The sequence below is a fragment of the Apteryx rowi genome, unplaced genomic scaffold (assembly GCF_003343035.1).
Source record: "Apteryx rowi isolate R43461 unplaced genomic scaffold, aptRow1 scaffold_591, whole genome shotgun sequence".
NCBI lineage: Eukaryota > Metazoa > Chordata > Aves > Apterygiformes > Apterygidae > Apteryx > Apteryx rowi.
The window spans coordinates 69,247-83,879 of NW_020450862.1; the positions used below are offsets into that span (position 1 = coordinate 69,247).

Below are 14,633 nucleotides of genomic sequence, written 5' to 3' on the forward strand. Positions count from 1 at the left end.
GGAGGTAGACTGCCTTCTCACTTTTTCTTAGAAGCTTTTAATACAGTGGTTAGAAAGACTCATCTTATGCTTAGTGTGGCTGGATTCAAGCCCAGGAAAATTAAGACTTTCCCATCCTCAAATTCCAGGTCTTTGTTTTTTCTTGAAGCCTTCAACATTTTCTCATGGTGTTTCACAGAAGATAAAGTTGCAAAAACCAGCCTACTGAGGCCACTGCTTCTGACTTCGTTGTGCTTCGAGGACCAGCAATATTACTCGCTTGTAATGATGATCTTTTTTAATGTCCAGATGTAACAAAACAAGCTAATTGATTAAAAAACAATCAAAGTTATAAAGTTCCTAACATGTATGACCATACTCTTGCATTCTTTGCTTGAAATGGAGTTTTCTGCAGGATTTCTTCCTTTTGGATATTTGCTTGGTTTTGGCAATTATTTTTGTTCCTGTAGTAATGCATTTATTCCTGTTTTGCTGTGTAGGTTTGGATTTGATTGTTCCATTAAAACACCCAGTGTACTGAGAGTTTTAAAATTCCCCATTAATTCTCTAAGGCATATTTAATCTTGCAGTTTGCCTGCTTTGTTTTGTTTTCACGATKGTTTCAAGTAAATCTGTATTTTTCCAAAGTCCATGTCTGAATTAACACTCTACCAAGGTTCTTTTTCATCACTGACAATTTCAAATAAATACTGGATTTTTTCCTGAGGTAGGTATTGGTCTCAGCAGAACTGATGTTAAACAAACAAAAAAAATCCTATACAGAAGTCAGTTTGGAATGATTGTGCTGTTCCCTTCTGAACAGAAATAATTTTTCAGAAAGAGAAATTAAACTTTATTTTCTTTATTCTTGAAAAAGAAAGCTGGTGAATCTCAAAGTTCATTGTTTCCTCCCTTGAGGCGAATTGCATGATTAGTGGTATTTCCTGCAGATGAGGAGCAAAATTTAGTTGCAATTGCTGAAATTCACCTATGTAAGAGATCCCATAAGATGTCAGGTGGCCTTTAGTGAATTCTGCAGAAGGGGTTTCAAAGAGATCATTCTTGAAGTTGTTTTTGGAACAGAAATTTTCCAAACTGGGCTTTAATTATTATTTGTTAATAATAACAAACTTGATTCTATAGCACAAATAACTGTGTGTTGCTGTCTTAAGGCAAGAAATGGTGTCAGTGTGTATGAGCATGTGCTATGACTGCTTTTTCTTCTGTGTAGTAGGGACTTAAATCTTGCATTAAAATAAAAAAATTCCAAAACTGTAGTGGCTAATTTCCTTTTCCTTTCTTCTTCTCCCTGTGCTCCATTCTGAGGTTTGATATTTGTCATTAACTATTCAGACATTTTTTGTCTTACCCAAAAATATTTGCTTAAATGATGGTAAGAAAAAGGATGAAAATTGTAATGGAGATAAAGTGCTTGGTTCCTCCATTTTCTTTAACTTGATATGAAGGTTCAGATTAACTAAAAGTACGAAAGTATTGTGTGTGGGCAGATGAAACTAATGTTCCTGTCAAATATAAAATCAGCATATATTTTGTGTTTGCTAAAGAGGAAAGGTGTACACATGCTGACTGAAATTATTTAGGCATTTAAATTACGTTCAGGTTCTTGTAAGGCACAGTTTCTGGGTTCTAGTAGCAGGTTACTGGTTTTGTTATTTTGGAAAAAATGAACTAATCGTATTTTACTGTACAGGATATGAGTAATAACAAAAATTAAATTTTTGGAAACATTTTGCAGGTTCCAGCTTTGCAGTTGGGGACTCTATATAAACCTCTGGAGCCAGCTGTTCACCACTATATTCTTTCAATCACTCTGAGGTGTTGATTTTAAAAGAATGAGTTGCTGTTCCTAAAGTCTACACACTGAAAATATTTCATAGCAGGCCTGTGAACTTGCAGGGACTGGTTATATTGGTGCCTACGCATGGGTGTATAATAAGGACCAATGTTTTCATTCAAAAACAGTGCAGAAAACTATTTTCTTTAATGGTATGCCAGATTTATCCAAATATTTCAGCAAGTCTGTATTACAGTTTGTCGGCAAACTGGGTACAACCAAAATATATTTAAAAATCATTTAATTAGGACAGATTCATTTTCACTCCATGCTGCTACACAGCAAGACTTGCTTGTTCATATTTTCTTAAATTTATTCTGGAATTTGTCCAAGTTTAGCTTTAATGAGTAGCCTATCCCGCTGGTTACATTAGGATTTATTTTCCCCTGGAGAGGAGTGTTTAAATTGATAGTTTTTTAACCTGTTCAGTTAAATGGACATATGTTCAGAACTGCATCTTAACTCTTGAGAGTAAAGATTTGAGAAATAATTATTTCTATTGTTGTTACAGTTTTAAAGTGCGGCTTTAAGTAGTGGTTTTAGACTCCAACTATGCGTCGTAACTGTTTTAATATGGTGATGAGTTTTGATATGAAGTCACATTCAGTTGCTTAACACAAATTTAATGATAYGGTATTGAAACACAGATCTGACTTGGTTTACTGAAAAAAATATTTGTACTTGTATTTTCACTTATTGCTTGAACATATCTCTTGGGTCATAAAACTTGGTTAAATATAGCTCAGTACCTTATTAATGATGGATTTTCCGTATTAACAGGTGCAGTTTGGTAGCAAACCTGTATTTTAAAGTTCTTTTAAATGCATTATTTGTATTTCAAAACTGTTATAATAAATTCTGAATTATAAATGCACTTTCATCACTAGCCAGGTCTAGTTAAAATTTCCTTTAAGCAACATTTGCTGCACACATGGTAAAATACATGCCCCCCCTCCATTTATGGCTTTGATTTTTTTTCTCTAAAAAAGGATTTATTTTCTTCAACTTCCCATTCCCCCAAAGTTATCTGAAAAGGAACAGTGCACTTTTTTCCTGTGGGATTATTAAAGTACAATAAGCTTAAAATTTGCATACCGTTTAAAAAATTATTTCATACACTGTTATTACCCATGAGGGAATTTTTACACAAAACTTTTAAGTTTCAAATTTAGCATAGTTCAGTACAGTAGTTACAATACGTATTTCATGAATAGTCAAACTTGTAAAGCAAATTTTTTTCCACTGTCAGATTGTATGCTATTATCATAAGTCTTCAGAGAGCTCTCTACATGAACTTGTTAACACAAATGTGTTATTTTAGAGGAGAAAATTGTGCAACAGTGTTGGTCCTGAACTTTGCTGAAAAAGTTCTTCTACCTGCTCTCTCCCCTCCCAGTTGAACTTTAGGAAACCCACCTTTTGAARTCTTCTGACACGTTTTTCTGAAACGGTGTATTAAAATGTATATTCATGTGATGTATTGAGAATATTGTGGAGGACTAAAAGATAGATGCATAAGTGTGGATGCGTAAGGAATGTTGAAACTATCTTCACTGCCAGTGAAGAGTGGACGGTAATGAAAAACTATGAAGGAAGTGCAATTGCAGAATCATTCTTCTCCTAGCAGATCTTTTCAGCTTTCAACACTTAGCATCTTAAGGACTTTCTTGAAGGTGAAGATACTCAAGCTAATATATAGTGAAGGGCACGAAGAAGTACATCCAGGCTGTGTAAAGAGCTGTCCTATAATGATCATATGTAGAGGAGCTAATCAGTGTGTCAGTGATTATATTTTGGAGATGCTAGAGAAAATAATGCTAAATAGCATGAAAAGTACATCTCAGTGATGGAGTGGGAGGTGATTAGGGCAAGGAAAATTGTGTTGAAAATATGCCATAGGAAAAGGCTGCAAACTGAAAATACTGAAGAGCCTTTGCAGTTTTGTTGAATGTAACAATTCAATCTATCGCTTAATTTCAGGCAATAGTGTATATATTAGGAAGAAGTAACTTATTGATATTACTATACTAGAGGTAGTATCTTGCTGTTGTTACTGGACTACATTGTCATAGAAGAATCTCTTTTCTAAGAGAAAGCCCTTTTCCTTTCCCCCTTCTCACCAGAAGATGATAGGGAAAAACAGCATTGAAAAAACATTAGCAGCTAATTAAAATCACTTAATGAGCTCTGTGTTAGCCAACTATGGAATAGAAATGTGGGCTTTTTGTTTGAATTTAGTTGTACAAATATTGGCTCTATGGGGGTTTTGATCACTCGATGTATCACATTTGGTTTAGTTATTCACTCTAACCCTATAAATAAAATATTTTCAGAAAATTCAGTTTTTGAACAGATTTATTCTGTGTTTCAGTAACTGCACAATTTAATAAGTAGCTTTTATTTTGGTGGGAGCACTTGGAAATTTTTTTAAATAAATATTTTAAAACCAAGATATATTAAGATAAAGATACAAGTTCGTTTCTCATATTTTACAGGAAGATACAAAATTTAAGCGTGTAGCAAAAGTCCTATATAGGGTGAATTTCATTGTAAGTAGGATAAGCTCTTATGAGGAGTTACTCTTTTTGAAAATCTGAAATTTTTAACAGATACGCAACTCTGTCTTTATAGGCTAACTGCTTATAGTCTGGTATTCTATGACTGAAGTTTTTAAATTGTTAGTTGTATGCACCAAAATAATGATTTTTTTTTGTTTTGTTTTTCTCAATATTTTTAACAGGACCAAGCGAGCAAATGTTCCACTAACAGAATGCATATTTGAACTTCCTAATTTGACAGTTCAAGCAACTAGAGCTCAAACCCTTCTGCTTCAAACTATTTATCAGAGCTGGTGTCATCCTGCTGGAAATGTCAGTTCTGTGGTGGTAAATGAAGCTTTGCTGAATGAGGTTTTCCAAACTTCAGGTAAATATGTGATTGTTTTGGTTAAATATGTTAGATTAATGTCTTTATTATGATACAAAACACTGCTAGTGAATGTGCATACAACTCTATCCTTTAAATCCAGGTTTTTACTTGCAGTAGTTAACAGACAGAATGTTTTTGTGTGCATATGGGTATTTATAGTTTATGCTTAAAATCCAGGATGTAAGCTAAGCCACCAAGCTTCACTCCTTGGCACCAATTTCTGGATGCCTTTAATTTTCCCATACAGGATAATTTTTCCATACTTCCCTCATTTGAAGCATCCACCCTTGCTACCTTAGATGGTGTAATGTTGTAACTTAAGATCATTCAAAGGTGAAGGTGTTGGATGAAATAAAAAATACTGGATTATTAAGGGCTTTATTAATCAAGAACATCTTGTGGCATACAGAGGTGGAATTTTTTTTAAAGGGCTGCAGATGTTTCTAATCCAGTTTTGTAAATAAGTGTTTCTTAACTGTTTGGAAACTGCTGAAGATATGCAAGTCTCAGAGGTGATGATGTAAATAATAAAATTGGCTATGTGGTGTCCTTTTGCAAACATCCTAGGTTTTTAGGAAGAAAATAAGGATTTATTTAGCAAAACTGTTGATAAAATGATGAAGTTATCACCCATCTATAACATCTGCATACCTAAAAGTTCTATTGAATCTGGGTGTTGATTAGCTCATGTGACCTAAGTTAGGGCATGTTAGGTTTACTAAATCCACTATTATGGTAGCTTTAGTGAGAATGAGTATTTTCCAGTGTATTGAATGCTGGCAGGTTCTTTTCCCCCTTTCTTCTCCTTCCCTTTCTGGAATGAATGTGTTTGTTTTGGCTAAAGTTGGGAAGTAAAACAGTTTTGCTTCCCTTCTATTTTCCCTGTGTGGTATACAAAGCTATTTCATCATTGTGGGGTTTTAATTAGGAGGATGTGAAAAAGAGAGCTCATGAGTTTCTCTTCAGAAACAGAGACTGACTCTTGTATTAAGATGTCACTAACAGTATTGTATTATGCAGCTCTGGAAAAAAGGTGTAAAGCACGTGAGGCAGTAAAAGTTTGCCAGGCCTTTCATTCTAGAGGAGTCGTCCTTCTGACTTGGACTGTCTGACCTTCCAGGACAGTGGTTCGTTTAGAATCAGCATTAACTGGTTCACTGAATTCCTCATTTTTCCAAGACTGAATAGAATGAAGACTCTCAGAATTGTGAAGAAGTTCCCAAATAAGAGCTTTAGAGCTTATAGCATCTTAACAGAAGACATCCGATAGCCAGGTCTTCTTGCTGTGGATTGGAGCAGTTTCTTCCTTATGATGTTATGATTTTTGAGAATTGTTTCTGATACTGTCAAGATTTTATCCAGGTTTCATAGCTTCTACATTTGATACTGAATTGTGCTTAAGCATTTTTCTTTTTTAAAGTTAAGATTCTAACTTAAATTCCTTTGTGAAAGCAACTCCAAAACTGAGAAATGTATGTGAGAAAATCTTAATTCTTGATTGTGAGATAGATGAATTGCCCAAAACATCTGAATCAGGCCCTTAAGGATTTTGTAATTTTCTGACTAGAAAGTATGTTAGTTCTTTGAGTTCTCTAGAATTCTTCAAGTTTTTTGGTGCAAATGCTCAGCTTTACTGCTGCACATAAACATCCAGTGATTTACTTTGTCTCATCCATCCAAGACTTGTTTGAACTTTTTTCTTGTTTTACAGGTTTTGTCAAAAAGAAAAAAAAGGGCAATGTTAGTGTATAATTTCTGTGTTGTTTCATGCAGTCAAACAGCAACAAATCAGAGACCTGGGGATGCAGTCAGGAGGCTACAATTACAGACTGATGTCCTTTAATTCCATATGGGGTTTTCTGAAAATGTAGGAGCTTGAGTATTGTGTCATCTAGCCCAGTCACCCGTTTAGCCCAGTATCTGCATCAGAGTGGCCACCAGTTAAATGTGTGTGGAAGCACATAGATATATGACAGATGTACAGTGAATTCTTCTTCTAATATGGTCTCTGCTTTTAGAAATCATACCTCCCTCTCTCCTTCCCATCAACTTTCTTCCTCCCATCAGCTAATAAGATTTATTGTTGGAACTTTTCACTACTAAAGACTAATAGACTAATACTAATAGATTTTGAGCAGCTTATTGGGGGATCACAGTCTTCAAGTGCATAAAGTGCATTCAGAGGAAGATAATATTTTTTTCACTGTATCTTTGTGCAGACTGCAATAATTTATTGTTTATCTATCATGAATAAATACATAGCAAGAATAACTGAGGTCCTTTGGGATCTCTATCATTGCCAGTTTTGGGGAATAGGTTACAAGAATAATTCATATATTATAAATTATGACTTGAGGCAGAATGGTAGATTACACTACCACTGGAGGTCTCTTTCAGTCCTGTTTTTCTCAGTCCTGTTCTCCTTTTCCAATTCTCTTTTCCTAAAGCTACATTTCTGCTGATCTGATAGTACAAAGTAACTTGCATTTTCATGTATGTAGCCCTTGGAGTAGCTGTTTAAGAACTTCATTTTTCCTTCTGCAAAACAATTCTCTTCAGTCCTTGCTTGATTCTGTGTGTGTCACCTAAGGTTGAGACTGTGGTTTTATTTTCAAGTATTGCTACTTCTTAAGGCATTAGAATTATAATCTGTACCTCAGGTAAATGTGAAAATATAGTTATTCGAGATGGTCCCAGAGTTTGCACAGTTCTGAAGTAAGCTGTTCCATCATTGAACATGTTGCAGTCCTTCAAATCAATGAATTGTGATACAGCCTTGCTAACAAATGTATTTGCAGTAGAAATCTGGAACACACATTTTAAGTACTTACAATAAAGTAAATGAACATTATATTATACTTGTTTTGATCTTCTCTTGTTCATGGCTTAGTGCTTGACCTGGTAGATTTTATCCTTCTGTAATTCTAGTTCTTATTAACTAGATGAAGGCAGCTTTGAGTTCAAGGCTGATGAAATAATTGCAGTTAGCCATTTAGCCCTAATTCTTGGCTTGGCTGATTTTGTAAGACTAGTATCTTTGGTTAGAGTACCTTTGTGTAAAATTCAGTATCATGCTTTACTGAAAATTCTCCTTGTACTCAGTTTCAGATTCCACATACTTTAACAACATGTACATGTGTAACTCCTGAAAAAATTACTGGAACACAGAGAAGTTGAAATTTCGGCTTTTATTCTTCAGTGAAGTAACTGTGAGGATAATGTAGCCAGTAAGGAACTTCTCAGTTTCGTGATATTTTACAAATATTAAGCCAGGCACATCTGTAATCACTGCTATTCTTTGATTAATATTCAGCTTACTTTCTCCAAAGTAAAGCAACAGTTGATGAATTTTCAACTTTTTTCTATTTTTGTATTTGTATTGTAGTTGCATGATTTTACTAGGCACCACCTTTCTGCAATCACCAGTTACTCATCACAATCCCTCTTCTCTTCATTTCTATGTGTATGATAATCTTTGTAACCTTCACTGATTTGGTATTTTTTCCAATTTTTTAAATCTGGAAATCGATGCTGAATGAGCTGACTGATTTGTGTTTCCCTGTGTCCTCCTCTTGGAGGGGAGTTTTATGTTTGCCTTGTTCGTGGTCATCTGAAATCCATCTTAAGGATTACTTATATCCCCTTTTGGGGGGAGGCCTCACCTGGATGCAGCACATAGTTTGGGGCCTTCAAATTCAAGAGGGGATATAAGAAACTGGAGAGGGCCCAGTGGATGGTTGCCAAGCTGGTCAGGGACCAAGAGCATATTTACTTTGGAGGTATTTGAGGGAGCTGAACTTGGTTAGGTCTGGTGAAGAGGAAGCAAAGAGATGATTTAACAGCAGCCTGCAGATCTCTTTGAAGGACAGCTTCAAAGATGATGGAGCCAAGCTCTTCTTGATAATGCCAGATGATATAACAAGGGGTAAGCGCCACAAATTGTTGCTTGTAAGGTTCAGATTGAGCATTAGTGTGGCACTAGAAAAGACTGCCCAGAGATGCTGAGCAATGTGCCCTTGTGGCCAAGAAGGCCAATGGTATCCTGGGTTGCATCAGGAACAGTGGTGCCAGCAGGTCGAGGGAGGTGATCCTCCCCCTCTACTCAGCCCTGCTGAGGCCACATCTGGAGTACTGCGTCCAGTTCTGGGCTCCCCAGTACAAGAGGAATGTGGCTACTACTGGAGCAAGTCCAGCGAAGGGCTACAAAGATGATGAGGGGACTGGAACATCTCTCTTATGAGGAAAGGCTGAGAGAGCTGGGCCTCTTCAGCCTGGAGAAGAGAAGACTGAAAAAGGATCTTATCAATGCGTACAAATATCTGAAGGGAGAGTGTCAAGAGGATGGGACCAGACTCTTTTCAGTGGTGCCGAGCGACAGGACAAGAGGCAACGGGCACAAACTGAAACACAGGAAGTTCCATCTGAACATGAGGAAGTACTTTTTCACTGTGAGGGTGACAGAGCACTGGAACAGGTTGCCCAGAGAGGTTGTGGAGTCTCCTTCTCTGGAGATATTCAAAACCTGCCTGGATGCAATCCTGTGCAATGTGCTCTAGGTGACCCTGCTTGAGCAGGGGGGTTGGACTAGATGATCTCCAGAGGTCCCTTCCAACCTCAGCGATTCTGTGATTCTGTGATTCTGTGAATTATTACCCCGTCTTTGTAGGTTTTCAAGACTTAGCTAGACAAAGCCATAGCTTACCTTATATAGCGTCAGTGATGGACCTGCTTTGAGGGAGTGGTTAGACTAGATGACCTCCAGAGGTCCCATCCAAATAATGTTTTTGTGATTTGTATTATAGCCACTAGTGATTTTAAACGTTATTTGGCTAGTTACCAAGATACTCTAGATTTAATGTTTTCCTGTCCTTGTGGTGCTGTAGATCAATTGTTTTTTATTTTCTTGATCAACTTTATACAAATAACACTTTATTGTCTTTTATACCTCTTTCTRTTTAAACCTAACTTTGTGTCTTGGCTTTTCCTGATTTTGTTTCTACATAATTGTAGTGTACTTCGAGAAATTCAAGCTCTCCTTACCTTCACTTTTCCCTGTTTGTCAGGGGATCTCTTTCTTGAAATTCATTGGTTCTATTTTGCTTTTATACCTCCTCTTCCTCTTCATTATAATAATAAACTCTGTGTCTCATGAGTATTGTCGCCCAAATTATCCTCTGCCTTTATGTTTGAAACTTCTCAAAGCTGTCTTCTTTTTGTCTGGTTAAGACAGACAGCTAGGTCTCTATCTAGATACTTATTCCCCTGTTAAAAAAATAAAACCCACCCAGACTTGATATTATTTTCAGAAAAGAAAGGCCTCATTTAGCTTGTCTTCCTACTTTTAATGGTCTATCATTATTCAGAGATTTCCAGCAAATCTAGTCTCAGCGATCTAGTCTGAAACGTGTTGCCATTTGCTTACATGCACAGTCAAGAGTGATGCAGGCTGTGTCTCTCTTACCAGTTTTTGTGTGGTGACTGACGAGTGTTACTGGGCTGAAACACTTGTTGCTGAGCTCCTTACGTCTCTATTGAGGCTTTGCGCCAGATGCTTTTTGGTCTGGTAGTGAGTGATGCACCTCCATAATGTACTGATTTGATATTACTTGAACTCCGAAGTGATGCCACAAGTGATGGTGGCCTCTCAGCATAGGTCTTTGGAGCAGCAGTTGTGGTCCCTAGTTGTTTGCTTTTTCCAGCACAGTCAACTCCTCTAGTTTTCAAATTGCATCTCTGTGAACTTGTACTTACAATATGGGCTAAGATATGCTGTAGGGAAAGAAGAACAGATGAATTAGGAAAAGGAGAAAAAAAAATGGAAAGGAAAGAAAAAGAAAAGGGGGAAGAGGATCAGCTATTAAAAAGGGAAGAAAGATGCAGCGCAAGAGAAAGCACTTTCTCCAAGGAGAAACAGGTAGAGTTAAAGCTGAAGAGTGGTAAAAGTAAAAACAGTAAAAGTTAAAACATTTGTAGTTTGGGAGATGGAAGTACAGATGCACAAGTTGCAGGAGGGGGAAAGCACAACGGGGAAGAACAGGTGTCTGCTGGCCTGTGCCACGCGCAGGAGGTGCTCAGGCTGCAGAGGCCTCTCAGGGAGCGTCTGCTGGGTAACTGCTGAAAGATGTTCTCTGGATGCAGTTTACAAAGGGAGCTCTGCATTATGCATGCCCACAAACACAGAAACAGAAATTAGAGCTAGTATCTGGGAATCTGTCGCAAGGTTTTGTCTGGAGCAGAACTATTCTTCTGCTCCAAAACTTGCTTCAAAATTCATTTAGACTGAAGATGATCTGGAGATCCAGAACAAACCCTTAAGCTCGCTCCCGTACAAATTGAGGTTATGAATAGAGTCATGGAAAACCAAGAAATGAAAATTGCTTGAAGATGACTAACATTTTATCTCCCCCAACTTCCTCACTCCCCCCTCTCTCCAGAAACACTTTTCCCCCAGGAAGAAAATACTTTCCTAAAGTATTTTATAGTTTGCTGGTTATTAGACTTGCAGTGTTCATCAGATAATTGTTTAGTTTCTTTTTTGATTAACTTCCTCAAAGAAGAGGCTGCTGAAAAAATAAGTTTTGAAGTCTTCAAGACAAGTTACGCATGTGTTCAATTTCTTACAGAATTTTAGGATGAGGACAAATGTGTATTCCTCATACATGTTCATAAGGTCTGTTATCTTATAATTACTGATAAAAAAGATCTGGACAGTACTGTGACTAGCTGACTGAGCACAGGACTTGTGGAGGACAGATAAATATGAGTATTTCAAGAAGGATTATAGTTTTTACATTTCAAATTATTGTAATGCTCTTTTGTGTTTAAATGTTATCCCTTTATTAGCTTGAAATAATGTAATTCTGCTAAGAGCAGATTTTTAAATATAACTGACCTGAAACCTGAAGGTGTAGGTAACTTTAATGGGATTTTTGAAAGCCCCCAACTCCCATCATTGCAGTGACAGCTTAGTACTTCTGTAATCTGTAGTATTAAATGCCTAAATTTGCTTAGGTTCTTTTCAAATGTGCACAGGTATTTTTAGGCACCTGAGAAGCCCAGACAATTAACAAATTTGAGTTTAAATTAAAAAAATGAAACTTACTACTTGAATGAATAGGCTTTACCATTAAGGAGTATTAGAAAGTTTCATATTGGCTAAAATGAGAGTAGCGCAAGAGCAAACGAAATAGAAAATTTAAAAAAAGAGGACAAGACTACAAAATGATAAAAACCAAATTAAGAAATGGATAAGTAAAACATCTGTAAACAACTTTTTTCTCTTTTACATGCACCAAGGAAAAGACATTATTAATTATTTTTGATACTGTATCACATCTAAAACAGAAAAAAAGAACAAAACCAAGCTGGAGATTCTTTCATGATTCCACCCCTCCCCCCCAAAAGTTATAATCCTTTCAGTATATAAGCACAAGTAGTATTATACAAAATAGTGTGTTAGTTCTTATGCTTGCACATGCTTGTGAAGCAGCCCTATTTTGCATTTCATTCACTATACATGTAGAAAGAAACATGAATCTGAAATTCATCGTGCTTTCTACATTTTTGTGAGTAAATATGCTGCTGTTGATTATTATTATACTTTTTTCAAAAATAAGTATATAAAAAACCCTAAATTTTAGAATATTGTCAATTAAGATCTTTTAAAAGTTGAGCATAATTAATCTTATGGGGTAATTATACTCTGTATTTTTTCATTATTTGTTAGTAGGTACCTGAAGCACTTAGTTTCTAACCATTTCAGCCTGCCAAGAAAACATATACACAGTCACACATGGCTTTAGTTTACTCTGGAAAACTGGAACTTGCTACTACTTTTTCCTTGTCCTGTTCAGGTAGTTCATTATTTTGTTGACAGTTCAGTTCCATTAATCTGGTATTTTGGGGAAAATTGCTTGCAGACTGTACACTTCTTTACTGAAGGTGATCAAATAGGCATTTGAATCCCTCATGTAAATGATGTCTTAAAGTTAAAATAAAATCTACTTTCCAGAAAGCAACTGTAAAACTATTTTATGCAAGATTTCATGTGGGATACCTTAATGGTTGAATAATAAATTTTACCTCATAAAAATGAAATTCAATAATACAGTAGCTTTCTCAGCGCAGTAGCATCTGGTTGAATCTCATGAGAGCCAATATTTTCCAACTCATTAGGATCATGTCGTTCTGTATGTCGTCAACATTGACTTAGCCAAGCTACCTTTACTTACATAACCGCCAAACTATTAAATAGGTCTCTTGTGGAGTGAAGTCAAATATTCCTCTTATTTTGCTTTTGCCTTGGAAGAAGAGAAGAAAACGTACATACTGTAACATTTAAACATCTGGTCTAAACCACATCAGGGTAATGCTGAGGAAAGTAACAGGATTTAGTGTTCTTCCCAGGTGTACATATAAAAAGGGTTTTGGAGCTGCTGCATAGTTCTCTAACCACTTAGGAAAAAGATTGAAATAAGTGATTTGCTTTTCTAATACCCCTGTTTTTAAAACTATTTTTTTCCTCCTATTCCCCTGCCCCCACCAAACCCCAAACCCCAAAACCCAGCAAAACCCTAACATTTTTACATTTAGTGGTAACGCAGGTTGTTGAGTTCTGATCGCTTCCTTGCAACATATACTGGCTTTTGGTCTCTCATAACGTTTGTTCCTCCTAACGTGGCCAAGCTTAGCATCCATTCTGAGGACTCCAACTTAAACTTTGTGTTTAAAATCAAAGTGTAAGAGTGCATTCTCTTAAGTAATTGCTTGGGAGTGACAGAACGCAGCTGTATGAAACTTGCACAGTATAAACAGTTTACTGTCTTGCATGGGTGATTGTACCCACATGTGTTCTCATCCTTCATGTAGGCTTCTGCGTGCAATGTGTGAATAGCATTATTTTTATATATTGTGTATTTCTGTGAAAGTCCGGTAGATTATCAGCTCTCTAATTTCAGATGTATATAAAGTATAGACAACCAAGCTAAGCACATTTTTTTCTTAATTATTTGAGCTCAATATGATTGTATACAGTCTTTCCTTTCTCTTACTGTAGACATGTTTTCAGGGATGTTCTTAAGTCATGAACTGACTTAGCCATATTGACCAGGGGCTAGGTGGGACATTTTATCACTTTAATGTGTAATCAGTGGTATCTAGCTCATTGAATATCTTCTTAATAAATCTTCTGCTTAAAGCAAAGATTCTGTAATGGCCTGCAATGAGGAACTAATATATGAAGTATGCATGTAAACCTATAGTTATAACTACCTTTTTAGTTTTTCAGCGCAAGTAGCATATAGTAATGAACTTTGAAATTGAAAAATAGAGCATTCTAATGAAAGAATGGTGATATGCATACTTGAGGCATTCGTACAACCTTAACTATGATCTATAACATCATGCTAAAGAATTTAATGTAATTATAAGTCTACTTTCAGATGTTTTAAATGTCTGCAGTGGTGAGCATATATACAGGGTCAACAATGCAGTCAAAAGGAAAAGGAATAATTAAAAAAAATCAATAGGAAGAGAAAGGAATAATGATTAGGTTATCTACAGAAAAGAGGAGCAGTGTTAGCAGTAAGCTGTTCCACATACACAAACTTCTTAAGCTAAATTAAGTTTCAGAGTTGCAGGGGAGCTCAGTTCAGCATGTATATTTGTTGAAATTAACAGCGAACTCTTGTCGGGTATGTTGGTGGGCTACCAAAAACAAGACACCTAAGCCTAGAGCTGTAAATAGTACTACCTAAAGTCTGTAGTTTATTTGCACAAATAGCAATGGAAGCAGTGACTGAGAGCACCTGTTTTGTTTGTTCAGCTGTTAGCTTTATGTTGTTTTGTGCTCTATTAAGAGAGGTGTGTTTGG

General features: G+C 36.3%; 1 protein-coding gene across 26 annotated transcripts in view; it reads left to right on the plus strand.

The window, feature by feature from the left end:
* VPS13B (vacuolar protein sorting 13 homolog B) overlaps positions 1 to 14,633 on the plus strand; it is a 438,137-nt gene that overhangs the window by 64,121 nt on the left and 359,383 nt on the right. For all 26 annotated transcript variants that reach the window (XR_003256169.1, XM_026082771.1, XM_026082768.1 and 23 more), the window contains one exon: positions 4,575 to 4,759. Coding sequence is in view for 25 of the 26 variants with exons in the window: in XM_026082771.1 (XP_025938556.1) it covers positions 4,575 to 4,759 (185 nt within the window). In the remaining variant the exon portion in view is untranslated. The remainder of the gene's footprint in view (positions 1 to 4,574; positions 4,760 to 14,633) is intronic.